The 20,005-nt window shown below is 34.2% G+C and overlaps 1 protein-coding gene across 5 annotated transcripts in view; it reads left to right on the top strand.

Annotated features, from left to right (window-relative positions):
- PPP1R12A (protein phosphatase 1 regulatory subunit 12A) overlaps window positions 1–20,005 on the top strand; it is a 166,163-nt gene that overhangs the window by 94,265 nt on the left and 51,893 nt on the right. For all 5 annotated transcript variants that reach the window (XM_009004286.5, XM_003733810.6, XM_035257105.3 and 2 more), the window contains exons 4-9: window positions 3,221–3,380; window positions 7,505–7,649; window positions 13,502–13,576; window positions 14,169–14,257; window positions 14,405–14,562; window positions 18,099–18,223. In XM_009004286.5, coding sequence (XP_009002534.1) covers window positions 3,221–3,380; window positions 7,505–7,649; window positions 13,502–13,576; window positions 14,169–14,257; window positions 14,405–14,562; window positions 18,099–18,223 — 752 coding nt within the window. The remainder of the gene's footprint in view (window positions 1–3,220; window positions 3,381–7,504; window positions 7,650–13,501; window positions 13,577–14,168; window positions 14,258–14,404; window positions 14,563–18,098; window positions 18,224–20,005) is intronic.

The following is a 20,005-nucleotide window of genomic DNA, read 5'->3' as shown; positions in this document are numbered from 1 at the left end:
AACTTTGTCTTACAGGAGCAGCCATTGACAAATTTTATATAGAGAAATGACATCATATTTAATATTTTCCAGTTCAGCAGTAGATTGGGAAATGAATTGGAAGGGACTAAAGACTGAATGAGTTAATGGCCAATAGTGTTAGTCAAAGTGTGAGACATAAGCTATGAACTAAGATATTGATAGGAGCCATTTAGAAGACTGGTGTAAAGAGAGCAACCCCAAATCTGGTAACTGACAAGCTGGTGTATTAGTTAGGCTACCCCAAAGAGACAGAACCTGTAGGGTATATGTAAGGGAATTCATTAGGAGGAACTGACACACAGTCACAACGAAGTCCCACAATAGATCACCTGCAAACCAGAGAAGCTGGTAATATGGCTGGCTTAAAGTCAGTAGCGTGTCTCGGTCCAAGTCCAAAGCCTTAGAAGCTGGGAAACTGACACTGCAGTCAGGCCTCACAGCCCCACAAGGGGCCACTGGTGCAAGTCCTGGAGTTCAAAAGTTAAAGAACCTGTAGTCTGATATCCAAAAGCAGGAGGAAAAAAGGTATCCTCCTCCTGAAGGGAGAGAGCAAGCAGAGAGGGCAAATCCTCATTCTTCAGCCCATTTCTCCCAGCCAATTGGATTGTGCCTGCCCACACTGAGGGTCGGTCTTCCTCTCCCAGGCCACTGACTCCCATGTCCGTCTCCTCTAGAAACACCCTCAAAGCACCCAGAGACAATGCTTCACCAGCCATCTAGGCATCTCTCAATCCAGTTAAGTTGATACCTAAAATTAACAATTACAGATGGGGTGAGAGAAAGGCAAAGGGGGAAATTCAGATGACTTTCAGGTTGCTAGGTAAGTGAGGGTACTTAGTGTAGGAAAACAAGACTGGCAGCAAATAGAAAGTTTGGGGAAAATTAGGTTAAGATTATAGCATTGAGTTTGAGATGCCTATGGCATATTATTTTATTATGTTATTTCCTGAGATCTCTCTTCTACAGGCTTAGGTATCCAACTGATTGCTTGATATCACTGACTACATATTTGTTAGGCATCTTAAACTTCATATTTCTGAAATTGAAACTATAATTTTTTCAGTTGCTCAGACTGAAAACTTCTGACTGATTCTTGACCTCTCTTTTCCTTCTGTATCCAAACTAAGAGCAAATTCTGTTGGTATGCCTTGAAAAACCCAGAATTCAACCACCTTACTGTCTTCACTTGCTACCACCCTTGTTCAAGTTGCCATCATTGCTTGCCTAGATTATAGCAGTAGCCTTCAAGTTGGTATCTCAATATCTACTCAACTTTTCATTTTAAGTGATCCTCTTCAATCAGATCATGTCACCATGTTCATTGTCCTTACTACTCTATAGAGACCCTGTTATTCTAAACAGCACCTTCCTAGCGGGCCCCAACTTTAGAGCCCACTAGTACTTCCCCCTACCTGGAATGTTCTCCCAGTAGTATGGCTGTCATTCACTTTATTTCTTGCTGTAGTGTCATCAAAGAAGCTATTTTTTATCAACCTATATAAACTAACACCCCTTCTTATGACCTTTTCTGTCCCCCTTTTCTGGCTTTATTTTACTTCATAAATGAATCATCTTGTGCCATATAAGTTCGCTTCTATGCCTGTAGCACCTAATGATGTGCTTGGTAAAATAGTAGGCATTCAGTACATATTCAGTGAAAGAATGGATGAATGAAAAAAATCTTGACCAAACAGTTATATACATGGATATGGATTATGGCAGAATCTTAGCTGAGGAAATGTGTATGTGTTTATATTTTTGTTTTTTGTTTGTTCATTCATTGTTCATTTACTGATCTCCCTGTACTTTGCTTTTTTTTTTTTGGAGACAGAGTCTTACCTCGTCATCCAGGCTGGAGGGCAGTAGTGTGATCTTGGCTTATTGCAACCTTCACCTCCTGGGCTTAAGTAGTTCTCCTGATTCAGCCTCCCAGTAGCTGGGACTACAGGTGCCCACCACCATGTCTAGCTAATTTTTATTTTATTTTATTTTATTGTTTGTATTTTTAGTAGAGACAGGGTTTCACTATGTTGGCCAGGCTGGTCTTGAACTGCTGACCTTGAATACTTCACCCGCCTCAGCCTCTCAAAGTGCTGGGATTACAAGTGTGAGCCAATACACCTGGCTCTCATCTCCCTTTACTTTGTATCGAGTATTCTACCAGACAGTGGGGATAAAAGACAAGAAGGCTCATAGACTTGTGGAGTAAGGCAGATTGTAAATGCATTGTGGTGTATGCTGTTTATTAAATAGCAAGTAGTCAAAGCCGTAAGACCACATGAGATCATTCAGGAATTTCAAGATTATCTTTAATTTTTTTTCCAAGGCGTTGAGCTCTTTAAAAGAAGGAATTAGAGGGTCCTATTCATTTATTCTTCCTTTTTTTTATTTTTTATTTTATTTTATTTTATTTTTTTTTTTTGAGACAGGGTGTTGCTTTCACCCAGGCTGGAGTGCAGTGGCATAATCATGGCTTGCTGCATTCTTGACCTCCTGGATCAAGTGATCCTTTCACCTCAGCCTCTCAAGTAGCTGGGATTATAGGTTTGAGCAACCTCGCCTGGCCTCTTCCCACTTTTATCACCTCAGCCTAGCATAGTGCTTAGAGTAAGTGCTTTTAAATGAATGAACGTTTATATAACTTACTAAAATTATGAAAATAATTTTAATGGTATAAAGAATGAACTATGTTGGAAAAGGAAATGAAAGAAGTTTGGTAGAAAATCATCTGTTTTAAAGTATGATACATTTTAGATGAAGACAGAACCTACAAGTTGAAGCATTCAGTAAACATTTGTACCTGCTAGGCTAGATTTCATAGAACAGATCAAAACAGTAGATAGAAATTTGAGACTTATTCATTATAATTGTTAAAAAAAAAATTTAGCCCAAAGGATGCTTATACCTTAGGAAATGTTCAGATTTTTGAAAACAAGAATAATCAGAAAGGAAAAATAAGATCAAAATAGTATTATGGGGTAAAACCAAGTAATACATAGAGAAAGTTAATAAAATGTCTGTAATATTCCCACATTTTTCAGTTAACCAACTTGTTATAAGTAGCCCATTTAAAAAATATATATATACTTTCATTTTTAATTTTTATTTAAATTTGACATGTTTTGGATAATTTTATTTCCCAACATAGAAAGAAGTTTTTATTAAGCAAAAATAAAAACAATTATTTTTGTTTTATCAGGGGTTGATATAGAAGCAGCTCGAAAGGAAGAAGAACGAATCATGCTTAGAGATGCCAGGCAGTGGCTAAATAGTGGTCATATAAATGATGTCCGACATGCAAAATCTGGAGGTACAGCACTTCACGTTGCAGCTGCTAAAGGCTATACGGAAGTTTTAAAGTAAGTATTGTTTTTTACAGAGTTGTTTTTCTACTTTGGTTTGTCATCCTTATTCGTTGTTCCTTTTCTTAAAATACCTACAAATGTTAATTTGAAGCAACATGAAAGAGTTCTTTAATGCCTGTTTTCAGGAAGAAAGAGGAAAACTACTTTGAATATGATTGCTTTTGTTCTAAATTTCTCTCAACTCTCTAGTTTTATTATTCCAGTAAGTTGAATTTAAGTGTCAACTATTATCTGTTGCCTTCCGTACTAATAAATCACTACAGAGAGTCATTTCGAGGTTCTAGATTGACTGACTGGTTCTGAGTCTAAGAACAATGTCATGTGAACATATCAAATTTTGAGAGCTTGATTCCTGCAGAATATTTATTTACATGTAACTTATTTTAAGTACAGTTTTATTTTTTACTACATGAACACTGGAAGTTAGTACTATTAGCACACTGTAAAATATTCAATCATAAGCAACTTTATAGGGCTATATATTGTTCAGCAAATTTGCTTGGAACAAAGCTTCTTTATGTCACAATAATATTTTTACTTATGCAGTGCAAATGTTGCCAACTATATGAAGAAAATTATTCAATATATAAAACTATTCTTATATCTATGTGAAGGAAGTAAAACTAGCACTTAGCAGAACCTGCTTCACCTTTTATTAATATATTGCTTCTAATTCACTTGAGCTTCTAATATTAATCTGTTTGTTACCACTTATCAGCAAAAGCAGTAAAGAATATATGGGTCACCTATTCCTAAGTTTCCTCCTCTTGGGTGACAGAGCCGCAGGCAGTCCTCCCACCTTAGGCTCTCCAGTAGCTGGGACTACAAACGTGTGCCGCCATACCAACTTAGTTTTTGTATATTTTGTACAGACAAGTTTCCACCATGTTGCCCAGGCTAATCTTGAATTCCTGGGCTCAAGTGATCCACCCACCTCAGCCTCCCAAAGTGTTGGGATTACAGGCATGAGCCATCAATGCCCAGCCTCCTCTTTTCAATCTCTATCCAACTTCAATAATTTAGGCCTTTTTCTAAGAATAGTTTGGTAGTGTTGCCTTTTAATTAATTTCCTTGCCCATTAATTTCCTTTGTTTCTCTGTAATCCACAACTTTTCAAACAGGTTATTAAATGAATTTAGCGAGTTTCCAACATTTTTTTAAGAATAGAAAATACTGGCTGGGTGCGGTGGCTCACGCCTATAATCCCAGCACTTTGGGAGGCAGAGGCGGGTGGATCACGAGGTCAGGAGTTCAAGACCAGCCTGAACAAGATGGTGAAACCCCGTTTCCACTAGAAATACAAAAAATTAGCCAGGTGCGGTGGCAGGCGCCTGTAATCCAAGTTACTTGGGAGGCTGAGGCAGGAGAATCGCTTGAACCTGGGTGGCAAAGCTTGCAGTGAGCCAAGATCATGCCACTGCACTCCAGCATGGGCAACAGAGTAAGACTTCATCTCAAAAAAAAGAAAAAAATAGAAAATATTAAAGAGTATTACTTATAGTAAAACTAAGAATGTTTCTTAAAACACTTGTTTCTATAAACATATATATGAGTACTGGATTATATTGCAAAATAGGTTTCTGGACTGCTTCCAAATGATCTTTATATTTGAGTTATCCAAGCTCCCAAAGTCCTTTATTAGTTCTTAGTGGGATCAGAATAAATTTTAAACTCTTCAGCTGTCTTCCTTTTAAGCTAAGCTGCCACTGTTGCCCCTAAAGTATGAATTGTGCCAGTTACCTATATGTATTGAAGTTCTGTCATGATATCTTAATGCCTTCTCTTGTTTCTGTCTAGATGCCTTTATTCACCGTTTCTTCAACTTGGAGGCAAATTCTGGTCAATCCTTTGAATCAGTTAAAGGCCCTTAAGCATATGAAAAATAATTGCTTAACTTTATTCATAATTAAGTGCAAATAAAGCTACAATGAGTTGCCCTTTTATATCTGTCAAGTGGCAAAGATCAAAACATTTGGCACCCTGTTGGCAGGTTGTAGGGAAAAGGCATTTTTACTAGTAGAAATGATATTTGAGCATATTCAATCAAAATAACAGTTATTCTTTAGTTCCCTAATTCTCCCTCTAGAAATTGTTTTTTACAGATGCTTTCACTCACATAGGAAGATATGTGCCAGCAGCATTGTTTATAATAGGAATAAGAGAATGGTTTAATAAATTATGGTATATGCTTTCACTGGAATATTCTGCAATAATTAAAAAAAGAATGAGAAATCTTATTGTTACAGAGAGAGAGCGAGCACTAGGATATATTATGAAATGTCAAAATCAAGAATCCAAGTGTATATTTATTGAAATAAAAATTAAAATCATATTTGCTTATCTATGCATGAAATTGTTCTGTAAGGATCCCTTAAAAATTAATAGTTTGGTTATTTTGGAGAAAGGCAAACTAGTTGGCTAAAGGTCAGCAGTGAGAGAGTGACTTCCCTACGTATCCTTTTATTATTTTTTTCTTTAACTTTGTTAACTTATTACTTATGAAAGTTAATTAAAATGTATATGAAATAAATTAAATAGAAAAGATCTGTTTCAAATATAACCTTCTTCACACTTTCTCTCCCTCACAAACATACACAGCTCCTTTCAATTTGATTGTGATGCATTTCAGTTTTGTACTCCAATTGCATGTCTATTCACAGAACCTATCCATGAGAGTTTGTTGTTGTTTCACTTCCATTAAAAGCTCCTGAATATGGACACTGTCTTTTTTTATGTTGAAAAAATTTATTTATCTCTCTTTCCTCTCCACACAGATTTACAAGTACTTTAAAATTTTCTCAGCATATTTGACATTATTGTAGTTCATATTTCTTAATGAGGAACAGCATTTTTCTCTTATGTTCCTGTATTGTTTCAGCCTCTTCTAATAAGGTTTATGATAATATATGTCAGTGGAGATACTTCTTTGGACTTATATCTTTTAGCTTTTCTTTAGATCATGGCTCTTAAATGTTGATCTGCAGGCAGATGACAGGCAGTGATAGGAGAATCAGATGGAGGGCTTAAGAATAATAGATTAGTAGGGTCCATCTCCCCATGTGCTGATTATTGAGTAGTACTGGGGTGAGCTGGGAAATCTGTTTTTAAAAAGCAAGCTCTTCAGATAGTTCTGTTATGGAAACAGGATTAGAAACAGCTGTATGATATTGTTACGAAATACGAGATTTGTTCTTAAATAAATGAAGGGGGATTATACATTAGCTGTCACTGCCACCTCCTGTAGGTAAAAAGAAGGTCCTCAAGCTCAACATCTTGGAAAGTAAGGTAAAGGTTAACTAGATTTCATGAGTTGTATTTAGTGTTCGTTCGCCTGTTTGTGTGGGGCTATGCTATGTGCAGTTTATAGACCCATCCTTGCTCTCTGTGAGCTTAATGTCTAAGTAAAATAAAGGATGTTGTCACTATGTAGTTAGAAGGGCATACTAACATAATTTATGTAATTCTTTGCATTTTATTAAAATGTGTTTCTGTTTTCTAGCTTGTTGATGATTGGAGTATCTGCTTTCTACTGCTCAGAAAAATAGATCTGACTCCTTGGAATATGCTTTTTTGCTTTGTTTTGTTCCTAACAGTCAGATTGTCATTTTCTTTTGAAAATTTTCAGCTCCTGAATTGCAGGCAACAGAAAGATTACCAAACAAGCTTCTTTGATTCCAGTATATTTTTAAAAAACATTTAGCCTGAGATGATATATGAAAACCTGAAGATGATAGTTCCTGCAATAAATCAGTTTTGCATACAAATTGATTCATCAGTTTTTGGTTTTACATTGAAAAATTAATGGGCTTTTCTGTGAAAATTTCACTTAGAAGTCATATTCACAAGAATTAATCTGTGTCATACCAAACCGTAAGACTTAGAGACATTGGAAATTAATTAAAACTGCATTATTATGGCAGTGACTCAAGCTCCTCTTTCTGAGTTTTTTCTGAGAATTATTTCGTATTGCCATAATTAATTCATTGAGTGGGAAGGATGTGAATTCTGAAAATAAATTAATATAAAATTCTAGTTAAATTGCATGGGTAGAAAGCTTTTGATCATGTTTCTTTATTTCTAGATTTTAATGATTGTCTAATTCACTATAATTTCTTTAGACTTTTAATACAGGCAGGATATGATGTTAATATTAAAGACTATGATGGCTGGACACCTCTTCATGCTGCAGCTCATTGGGGTAAAGAAGAAGCATGTCGAATTTTAGTGGACAATCTCTGTGATATGGAGATGGTCAACAAAGTGGTAGGCCTTTTTAAATATTTTAATATTTTAACTTTTAGAAATATAGTTTTAGAAACTATATTTAGAAATGCAGTCTCAAAAAGTTATAAGGATTACACTACATAATTGAATTTTTGTCAACTGTATAAAACATTTTTTCAGTTAGCTGACTTAACTAATTAATGGTTTAAGTCTTTTCAGCTACCATATGAGGTAGTTCTGGCCTCGTACTGCAAAGAAAGAAGTATTACTCTTTCAGTAATCAGACTGCCATACATGTAGAGTAGATTTGGACACTTGAGTTGGTACTACGTTCTTAGGAATTCAGAAACTGAGAAAATATTACATTCCTATGTGAGTGTTTTCTGCCACCCCTCTGAGTTGGAACACATGTAGAAGAATGTTTCTCATTCTTTAGCTAATGGTGTTTTAGCTTGCTTAGAGTAGTTCTCTAAGTGACATGAGTAATGAGGTCTTACAGCAGGTGAGGACAGTAAAAACTATGAAGTTTTATGCCAGAGGGGATCATTGAGATGCAACATCATCTTCTAATTTAGCAGATGAGAAAACAGTTCAGTGAGATAAATGATATACTTAATACCACAATGAGATAGAAAGAGGAAGGGAGAAAATGTCATACAAGTGTTTTTCACAAAATCTTGAAAAGATTCTGATTATCAGGTTTCTTGTTAGACTACACTTTTCTCCTCTACTCCTTTTTAGATGAGATCGGTCGGTAACTAGTCACCAGTATTCCTGCTAGTCTCTTCCCACTCTATGTTGGTAGATAATAAGTATCATGGAAAATTCAAAGCATGTCTCCTCTAGTGAGTTTAATTACTCTTCCATAGAATGTTCCTTGTGTATTGCATTTCGTAGGATAATATCATAGATTATGTGGCAGACATTCATAAAATGATCTCGTCTTTATTCAAAATAGGGCCATCTAATTCTTTTGCTGTTTTTGGAATAGAGTTCTAAATAATATATTTTCATTAACTGATTTAAAAATATATTTTATATAAGAAATATGAAGGCATGAAAATCATAGGAATTGGTAAAAGTATTAAGGAAAGTCAAAAAATTGGGGGGAATGATTGGTTTGTGCTTATATATAAATACAAAAATCTTTGGATTGAATTTTTCATTATAACTTTCAGTAATTTGCTTTCTCTGTTGTTTTTCATTGTAATAGTTGTTTTGTTATCAGTATTAGAAGACAAATAAATATTGATGCTGTTTAAGTAAAAGTTCAGCTAATTTTAGCTTTGCATGTCATGTTGTCTCTCTTTTCATGTAGAAATTACCCTTCAGAAATGTTTTTTGAAAAAAATTAGTAGATACCTATTAGCTTCTGAACTCTGGTCTGCATTCCTGTTTCTCTCCCAAACAGTGACCCTTTACCACATTTTCATTCATATGGGCAGTGCTGATAATTGATTCATTTAGTAGGAGTAGCCTCCAGATAAGAACTAGATGAGAGAAGCTTATTAATTGACATGGTTTCCAAAAAGGATTATTTCACTTCAAGTTTAAAAATAGTGTGTTTCCCCTACTGAATCAGTATTCTAGTGAAACATACACAATATATAGTATGTGTGAGAAAGATTATTTTATTTGCATCTGGCCTACAATTATCTAATATCTATGCCATACAGTTTATCATAATTTTGCTCTCAGAGAAGGAGTGGATATAAAATTATTTTGCCTTATACCTATTTTTTAAAAATTACTATAATACAGCATAGTTTCCTCATCTTTTCTTTTTCAAGATACTATTAAGTTATAAAAATGTAAATTTTATTTTATATATCAAAAAATTTTTTTCTTTTAAAAATCAAGATGTTACCGTTTTTTTATAGTGAGGACCTACGTAATATCTATAGCATTTTAAAGGCCTTTGTGCCATAAATATATCCAAATATAAGCATTTTTTTTCTTTTGAGAAGTTCTAAGACCTTGATTTTTAAAAAAAAATTTTTTTTTTTTGAGGCGGAGTTTCGCTCTAGTTACCCAGGCTCGAGTGCAATGGCGCGATCTCGGCTCACCTTAACCTCCGCCTCCTGGGTTCAGGCAATTCTCCTGCCTCCGCCTCCTGAGTAGCTGGGATTACAGACACGCGCCACCGTGCCCAGCTAATTTTTTGTATTTAGCAGAGACGGGGTTTCACCATGTTGACCAGGATGGTCTGGATCTCTTGACCTCGTGATCCACCCACCTCGGCCTCCCAAAGTGCTGGGATTACAGGCGTGAACGAACCACCATGCCCGAGCCTAAAATTTTAATTTCATAACTTTGCATGTATGAATTAAACTTTGTCTACATTTTAAAAGAACATGTCATATATCATGTTCAATCAAAATAAATTACTTTGTCTTAATTATGTAAGCCTGCCTATGTGAATTTATACTGTCATTTGATGACTTTTTAATACTTAACAGATTGAACATTTTTACTCAGTTTTTTTTAAATGATGTTAAATATGTACACTTAAGATACTATCAGAGTTTAGATAAATTATTTAATAATGGAAGACATGATTTGGGAAAATAATGTACAATATAGTATAAGTGCAACAATCATGTAGAAAATCGGAAGCTCTTTCTACACGAAGTGGGAGAAATCGTCTAAAAAATTTGGGGATTTCAGTCTCATTTCTTCAGATCATTTGCAAACTAATACATATTTACTGTCATTTAAATTCATTATCAGTTGTGTGATGCAGACTTTAAATATAAAGGGTTTTATTTGCTTTCTTTATTAAAAGAATTGCTTTGCTAGACTGTACCTAAATGTTCTTTCTTCAAATATTGACTAGAATGTGTTTCTGGTTGGAATTTCTCTTACTGAATTAATACAATGGTTAGCAGACAAATTTTTAGCTTAATATAATTCACTATAAAGATTTAAATTAGTAACAAAGCTATTTCTGCTATTAATGAACACAAGGATATTTTTTACCCTAATTCTATCTGAACTTACTTTTATTTTTGATGAAAACAAAATGACACACTAGAGTAGTAGAAACCTGGATTCTGTTTGCACTTTCTGTTAATGACCTGTGTGACCCTGGGCAAATACCATGCATTCAAACTGAGTTTCTTCATCTGTACAGTGAGAATTGTTCTAATACTTGTCCCAGCTAAGTCACTGGTTGTTGTGATGATGAAGAGGTCATACCTAAAAAAGCTATTTGGTTAGAATAAGTGAGTAAAGAAAAATGAAGAGGCTATGAAGTTAGATTTATAATGTCTCTAGTGTGTCTTTGCCTCTTAACAGATGAATTGGACTGACTTTTTTTTAAGTATTTATTTTTCTTTTAAGATAGGTCTCTTGATAGAGTTCTTAGGTTCTTGTACCTCAGCATTGTGTCCTCCTTTGTTGCCTGGTTGCTTTGAGTGACACTGCTTATATACCATACTGTGTTTATACTCTATCAGTGAAGCACAGTAGCCGTGTGGTAGTTAAGAACCAAACGATGTTTGTAACTTCACAACTGTTAGCTTTATAACTGTGCTACAGATTGTTTAAGTTATTGAGTTAAGTTGATGAGTGTGCTTTTTTTTTGAAATTAGAAATTCTTATTTTATAGCCCATATTTTACTCTAGTTTCTATTCTGCATCAGCTGCTGTTTGCAAAGTAGACTCATTTATCAAGGGAGAAAGTGAAAAGAAAAGTTAGTAGGGTGATCCAATTTCTTATTCTTAAAGAGGAGAATTCTTTGGTTATTAAAGTGACCCCATTGCATTTAACTGCTACAAAAATTTACACCTCAAACATTTTCAAGGTTGGGGTAGTTCATTCATGGAAGGGTTGATAATGTTTAAACTGATATTTAAAAAGAAGTCAGTGAATTATTTCCACATAACATAATCTAACTATTTACATTAAAAGTATAACATTGTTAACAGTTTAAAAATCGTTATATAAAGCATATGATATAGCAAAACTAAAATTAGCATGCATTTCTAATTTAAAGGGCACCTTAAGTTTTGAGCCAGTTATTTGATTTCAGAACTATTTATTCTTCAGGAATTTAAATCTTGGCTTCTATTTCCCAAGATTGAAATGGGAGGAAAGTTTGTTAAAACTAAAACTTTTTATCTTGGACTGAGTGGGAAAGGATAGATTGTCTCTTAAATTCCTACTGGAAAGACTTTCTAGCAAGAAAAGGCAAGTATGATAAGTATTTTTGAATCTTGCAGATCTTAAATACACACTCACCTGTTTTGAAAAAGCAGTATTTTATATACTTTTAAGATATACTGCATAGGGCTGGGCACAGTGGCTCATACCTATAATGTCAGCACTTTGGGAGATGAAAGTGGGTGGATCGCCTAAGCCCTGGAGTTGAGAACCAGCCTAGGCAACATGGTGAAACTTGATCTCTACAAAAACTAATCTGGCATGGAGTTGTGTACCTGTGTCCCAGCTCCTCAGGAGGCTGAAGTGGGAGGATTACCTGAGCCCCAGGAGGTTGAGGCTGCGGTGAGCCACAATTGTGCCAGTGTACTCCAACCTTGGTGACAGAGTGAGATCCTGTCTCAAAAAAAAAAAAAGATAGCCTTTGTAAACAGTAACTTTTTAATTTTATTAACAGACAGTGGTAAAACAGACAGTGGCTAGCCAGATATTGGCTAGCTTATAGTTTGTTTTATAGTGTTTGGAAATTAGCTCCTTTCTGAATACATGTTAACATCCTGATGTTGGTATAGAATCGAGGGTTGTTGTTTTTAAATGGAAAAATTAATGTGATCGTAGAAGCCGTTATTATTTATCCATTCTGATGTTGTTATGGATATAGGAATACTGTTAAGAAATTTGAACTTTCTTTCAGAATTATATATTTTGTCACTAAAAACATTTTTTTCTGTGAAAGGATCATATACTGGATAACATATAAAGAAGACTATATTCTAAATAATGACTTTCAAGTATCCTGGAAACTTGTAACAGTAGGGCTATGATAAGGATTAATACAGACAGCAGGAAGAATTCTTAATATGTTTAGTCAGAAGCTCTTTGAAATTTTCTCTTTCACAGTGAATTAAAATAGATTGACATATGTTCATCTGAACTGTGGCTGGCCAAATTCTAACCAGCATATATGTATGTTTTATTACTCTAAATGACCCAGCAATTTTACTCTTAGCTGTATATCAAAGAAAATGAAAACAGGTGTCCACACAAAAACTTGTACATGAGTACTCATAGCAGCATTATTCGTCATAGACAAAAAGCAAATGCAAATGTACACCTGATGACTAGATCAGCAAAATGTGTATATCATGCAATGGAATAATATTCATCAAAAGAAGTGAAGTAATGATACATGCTATAACATGCATGAACCTTGAGAACATGTAGAGTGAAAGAAACCCATCACAAAGGACCATATATTGTATGATTCCGTTTATATGAAATGTCTAGCACAGGCAGATCCATAGAGACAGAAAGTAGATTAGTGGTTGCCTTGGGCTGGATGCAGACAGCAACTACTAAAGAATATGTTCCTTCTTCTTAGGATGATAAAAACATTTTAAATTAATTATTGTAATAGTTGTACAACTCTGTGAGTATCCATAAAACCATTGAATTGTACTCTTTAAATGAGTCATTTGTATAGTATATGAATTATATCTCAATAAAGCTGCTACCAAAAAAGGGAAGATATTCTTAGCTTCTGTCTCACGTACATTTTGTGTACATTTCCTTAGAGTTGCATGTGTTTACAGTAGTTATTATCATTTATAACTGCCATAAAAAATATTATCAATTTCTTTATATAAAATTGTACAGAATTACTGAAGGCATTTTATGATTTATTGACTTTTGACCATCACCAACCCCCTCCCTCCTGTTTCTTACCTAGGGCCAAACAGCCTTTGATGTAGCAGATGAAGACATTTTAGGATATTTAGAAGAGTTGCAAAAGAAACAAAATCTGGTATGTTTGCTGACTCTCTAAAAATTGCTCATATTACTTAATTATCTTAATAACTTTGAGTTTGAGACAGTTACCAGAAGTACTCTTGTGATGTTTTGTACTTTTTGGTTTTAAGTTATCCTTAAGTTTCACTAAATGATAATACTTATGTGTATATGAATGAATACTTAGATGTATATGTCCACAAGAATAATATGTTTTTATAATTCCATTAGAGAGTTTTACTTAAAAGATGGAGTCTATAAAATCTCATATATCCAATAGCAGGTCCTAGATAAGCAAGGAGTTATGTCACTAGGAAGCAGTTTTTTAAGTAAAATATTCTCAGCCATCTTAAGTGGTTAGTGGATCTCAACTTTTTCAGTAAAGTTGGAGGGTTCTAAAAATCCATCTTAGCCCTGCATGGAGCCTTTTAATTATCTGGTTCATTTCATTCTTTATCCAAGCCCTTTCCTTTTCTGATAAAACAAAAAATATATATTTTTTTGTTTTGTCTTATTTAATATCTGAAAAACTACTGTTATTATTTTTAAATCTTAGTAATATTATTTTTATAGTTTTCTTGTTTTCCTTTGCATAACTTTGTACAAAGCTCCATAGTGAAAAACGGGATAAGAAATCTCCACTAATTGAATCTACAGCAAATATGGACAATAATCAGTCACAGAAGACCTTTAAAAAGTGAGTAAAATAGTCAAATACGTTTGTTACTGTTATGAATGAATTGGCCTAATAGCCACAGTCATGATTACTGTGGATCTGGGAAGAATGGATATATTTTAATCTTTTCTGTTTTATATTCATTCGAACACTGTTTTCCTTTAACAGCAAAGAGACATTGATTATTGAACCAGAGAAAAATGCATCCCGTATTGAATCTCTGGAACAAGAAAAGGTCGATGAAGAAGAAGAAGGAAAGAAAGATGAATCTAGCTGCTCTAGTGAAGAAGATGAGGAAGATGACTCAGAATCAGAAGCTGAAACAGGTAAAATTGAAGTATAAATGCAATTTTCATTGAATTTTGTTTCAGTGTAAAATAAGACAAGATCAGACTTAATTTTTAAATTTTTCAGACTGATTTGCTACTTGTTTAGATACTTCCAAACTAATTATCTTTCAATGAATGCTAGCAACTTATGTATAGTTGTAAATTTGTTATTCTCTAATTATCTGGAGGCTGTTCACCTCTGTGTTTTGCCCAACCTATATTTAAAGAAGTCGCAGAGACTTCTAAGACTCCCTGAAGTACATATAGGTTGTGAAGGGGTTCTCAGCAATTCAAAACTGTTCCTCTCACTTCTGAGGTCCAGATGTCCAGGAATCTGGTCACAGCAGCATCCCAAATTTTTCCTAAGAATAATAAAGTAGGAATGGAGTAAAAACTCTTTCCTGTGAGGGTGTGGGGGAATTTGCCTTGTTTTGAGAAATTTTAAAGATATAGAAAGTATAATATAATAAACATTCATGTTCCAACAACCTAGACTTAAGACTTTAACAGCTGTGACATTTAATCATATTTACTTCAATTTTTAAATAAACTTAAAACAGTATTGTCTTTTTTAGCCACCAACCCTAGTCTGCTTCCCTTTCCTTCCTTCCCAAAGGCAGTCACTATCATGAGTTTTTTTGTGTAATCGTCTAGCTCATTTGTATACTCTTACATCTATGCATTCATAAGTAATATTTAACAATTACAGGCCAGGCGCTGTGGCTTACGCCTATAATCCCAGCACTTTGGGAGGCTGAGGTGGGTGGATCACGAGGTCAAGAGATTGAGACCATCCTGGCCAACCTGGTGAAACCTGTCTCTACTAAAAATATAAAAATTAGATGGCTGTGGTGGTATGCACCTGTAGTACCGTTACTTGGAAGGCTAAGGCAGGAGAATCACTTGAACTTGAGAGGCAGACGTTGCAGGGACCCAAGATCATGCCACTGCACTCCAGCCTGGCAAGAGAGCGCAAGTCCATCTTAAAAAAAATTATATTATTTTGTGTTTTTCAATATGGTAGGAATTGTTATACATCTTGGTTTTTTCACTCAAAAGTTAGTTTTTTATATTTGTCCATAAATCTGTTTTTGTAACTTTATCTACATAATTTATTTTTTAGCTATTGTATAGTATTCTATTAAATATATGTTTCTGTTCTGAAGAACATTTACCTTATTCTCAAACTCCTGGGTTCAAGCGATCCTCCCTCCTCAGCTTCTCCAGTAGCTGGGACAACAGGCACATGTCACCACACACACCTAGTTACCTAGTTTTATTTTTATTTTTTGTAGGGTTAACTGTTTTGCTGAGGCTAGTCTTGAATTCCTGTCCTCAAGCTATCCTCCCACCTTGGCCTCCGAAAGTGCCAGGATTACAGGCATGAGCCACTGTGATCAACCTATAGCCCAAAGTTATTTTCATGCAGTTTAATCTCCTCCCTGGGAGACATTACTTAGCTCTCAGTCTGTAGTCAAGTATATCATTAAAAACTGAACTATGTATGCAAGAAAGCCTAGACTTGCACTCAGATCTCATAACTTAAATTTCAAGTCTTTTACTACTTATGTAGTAGAATTCAAGAACTAGAAGTCCAGGCATCTCTTTCAAAGATTTCTAGGTTTTTGCTAACTACATTTTTCTTCATTGGCCCTTGTTTGTATACAATTCACTGTTCAGTGTTAGACACCAAGGAGCTACTTAAAACAAACAGGAGACCTTAGGCCAGTTTAACCACTAACTAGCAAATCTTCTGATATCTTTTAGTTGAATTTCTTTGATTATAAAATGAGAAAAATCAGGCTGTATGACCTGGATAGTTTTCTTAAAACTCTAGTATTCTATTAAATATAATTAATTACCATCAAGTTGCATTGTATTTGTTCCAGTTTGGAATTGAAACATACTAATTACTGTCCACTCAGTTTCTCACTGAGCTAACTTTAAATATTCCTCTGAAGCATTGTACTATGATAATTTTGTTCTTCCTGTTGCTAGTGGTCAGTTGTGCCAGGAAAATTTGACTCTGCCTTAAGAATTAATCCATGTAAACTCTGTGTGGTTCCTTTCCTCTCACTCTTTGAATATTAGCTAGGCTTTATCATACTTTATTTGGCAAGCTTGAGAAAGTAGCCATTTCCCTGTAGAGTTACAGCTTAATTTGGCAATTTGTAAACCATTTATTCTTTCTACTTTTTGTAAGGTTATTCCTTGGGAAACTATTTGACATAAAATAACTATTTTGTGGAATTTTGCAAAACAAATTATTTGCCAAACAGTTTTCTTCAGTGTTCTTTCTCTTTTCATAAAGCAGATAAAAATGAGTACAATCATAAGTTTTAATTACCTTTCAAACAATTTACAAATGTGAAAGGTAGTTGAGAAAATGAGAAAAAGAAGAACATTTTGCTTTTAGGTTTTTTTTTTTTCTCTAGGACTTTTTCATTCTTTATTGAAATCAAATTGATAGAAAGACTACAACAATCTTAATAATGTTTACAAAATAAGTTGGGAGGTGGGGCTGGGTGTTGTGGTTCATGCTAGTAATCTCAGCACTTTGGGAGGCCACATCTGGAGGATGGCTTAAGCTCACAAGTTCAAGACCAGCCTGGGCAACATGGTGAAGCCCCAGCTCTACAACAAATACAAAAATTATTGGGCTTGGTGGCACACACCTGTAGTCCCAGCTACTCAAGAGTCTGAAGTAGGAGGATCACTTGAGCCGGGTAACAGACTGCAGTGAGCTGAGATCATGCCACTGCACCCCAGCCTGAGCAACAGAACAAGACCCTGTTCAAAGTAAATAAATAAGTTGGATGGTGGTACATGGGGTTTATCTTATTTATTATTTATATCTCCTTTTAGACTGTAAGTGAAGGTATTTTGTCTTTTCATTGGCCGATACATACCTAGTACCTAGCACACTACTTGAAAAATGGGGACACTTATTTGTTGATTGATTCTCTACAAAGTTAGATGGATTATTTCCCAAGAAGATGATATTGTGCCCACTTAACTTTAGACTTTTTAGGACTGTGAAGACGTACTCTTTGGGACATTTAACCATACTGTTTGACAGGAATGTGAGGTAATTATTGACAAAAGCACTTTTAGATTTCTTTGATTAAAGAGGAACCATCAGTTTTACATCGGTAATAATAGCTATTTATCTGTTAGAAAATTACATCGGTATTTTTAAATTTTTAGTTACATTGCATTCATGCATTCAAATTTAAATCTTAATTAAATTTCTTTTTATTTTCTTCAATTTTAAAGTACAGAAGTCAGATTTGTGCTTTTAATTGTCAGAAGCTTTGTTGTGTATCTTTCATATTATCTGAACTATTTACTTCAGCATATGTATTGAGACAATTCTAGAATCTCCCTGAAAAACCCTCTTGTGAAAAGGAATAACAGTGGGGAAGCCTTTTAGCTAACAAAATCTTAAACAAAAATGGTATATAAAATGATTTTTTTCCCAGCTACTGAGACTAAATTTCTATGGAATCTTGACTCTTGTTTGTCTTTAACAGATAAGACAAAACCCCTGGCTTCTGTAACTAATGTCAACACTTCTAGTACACAAGCAGCTACTGTAGCTGTTACAACACCTACTGTGTCATCAGGTCAAGCAACACCTACATCACCTATTAAAAAGGTAAGCTAAAATTGTATTTGCTGAAAATACATGTGTTCTATTTATGTACCACTTGGACTAACTCATTAAAGTAATTCTGAATTATTATAGTCTGTTCCAAAAATATGTAAGATTTCAGAATACAGATATCTATTTCTAATTTGAATGAGTCTTCTGAATCATGTTTTTTTTTTATCCTTTTTGCAATTGATATTACTGTTGATATTATAGTCGGTAGTTAACAAATATTTCATATAGTTGATAGTTAATAAATGGCAGAAAGAAAAATTTTAATAATATTAAAAAAGATTGTATTAGTTTTGTTTTTCCTATTGAACTTTTATTTTGAGAAGCTCAGGTTTTCTGTCCTTTATCTCTGTTAAGTAGAGGTGTGCATGTTGATAATTCCACACATGGGTAAGTAAGTTACAAAAAATACTACCATGAGTCAATGAGAGAACTAGAATCTAAATTTTTTGAACTCATAGTACAAAGCACTTGGCAGGCAACTTTGGTATGCCAGTAGGAGCATGATCTCTGAGGTCAGATAAACCAGAGATGAGCTCCTGACTCTGTCTTACTAGTTGTTACAACCTTTAGCAAGTTACTTACTATCTTCCTTTTGTATAACAAAACAAAATAAAGAGAAATACAGTTAATATTGTAAGAGTTGTTTAAGACCGCCTGGGTGTGCTTTCAACTAAGTGTGCTTTCAAAATGTTAGTTTCATTTCTTCCTCTTCTTTTTCTGTTCTCTGCCTGTTCTCCATCCCTCTCATCTCTTCTCTCCAGTGAAGCACTGTTTTCCAGTTAGTGTGTTGATATTTTTAAGGCTTTACATTTTCCAGCTTCACTGGAACCTATCCTCCTTTTAACCCAAATTGACAATTAAGGGTTTTTGTTTGTTTACGTTTGACCTACTAGTCTCTTTTTTAAAAAAAAAAAAAGATTTCTCTTCACCAGTCGTTTATCTTTGATGAGCTTACTCATTTCCCTCTCTGTCTACATATACTTTTTTTTAAACCAAATCCTTTAAAAATTGATTGCAGTCATCATAACACTTCATGCCTAAATATGTCAGTATGTATCTCCTTAGTACAAGGCTTATTATCCTTCATTCTCAAAATAATCACACTTGGGAACTTTATTATTTATATTATTAATAACTAATATGCATACCCAGATTTTCCCAGTTGTCCTTCAAGACTTCCTAGCTGTTTGTTTTTTAAAATCAGGGGTCCACTTGAATTGTATACTGGGTTTAGTTGCCTTTGGACTTCTTATTTTGTTGTTCATCTGACATTATTTGCATGAGTTTAAGAACTGATTTTTTTTTTTTTAATGCTCATAGCATTTCTATTATGTTGTCAGTCTTGCCAACATTTAGATTTGGCTTTAGGTGATCAAAATATAGATTCTTTTTGAAATCATAAACTACAGAATAAAGGAGTTCCTACTCTTAGTAATAATCCTTTTCTAAAACTGTTCCCAAGGAAGGCAGTAATATAAATTATTAGTGGTAGAAATGTATGGGTTTCATCGGTATACAGTTTGAATATTGAGAAACTGTATGAATGAGTTATCTTACTTTATGTATTTCAAAACTGAGGGCTTCTTAAATTCAGTTAGAACTTATATTCATATGATGATAATTATGTATGCTTTAATAAGAAATTCTTTAAAAGTGGGTTTTCTGCAAAATTTTGAAGACTGTTATGCTATAACTAGCATCACTATAAACTACTTTAAAATTTGTTTTACTTCTAGAACGCATATACTTCTTCAGTGAGTACTAAATTTGTGC

This window comes from Callithrix jacchus, chromosome 9 (assembly GCF_049354715.1).
Source record: "Callithrix jacchus isolate 240 chromosome 9, calJac240_pri, whole genome shotgun sequence".
Taxonomy (NCBI): domain Eukaryota; kingdom Metazoa; phylum Chordata; class Mammalia; order Primates; family Cebidae; genus Callithrix; species Callithrix jacchus.
The sequence above is the reverse complement of the archived record's forward strand: the minus strand, read 5'-3'. Positions and strand labels throughout refer to the sequence as shown.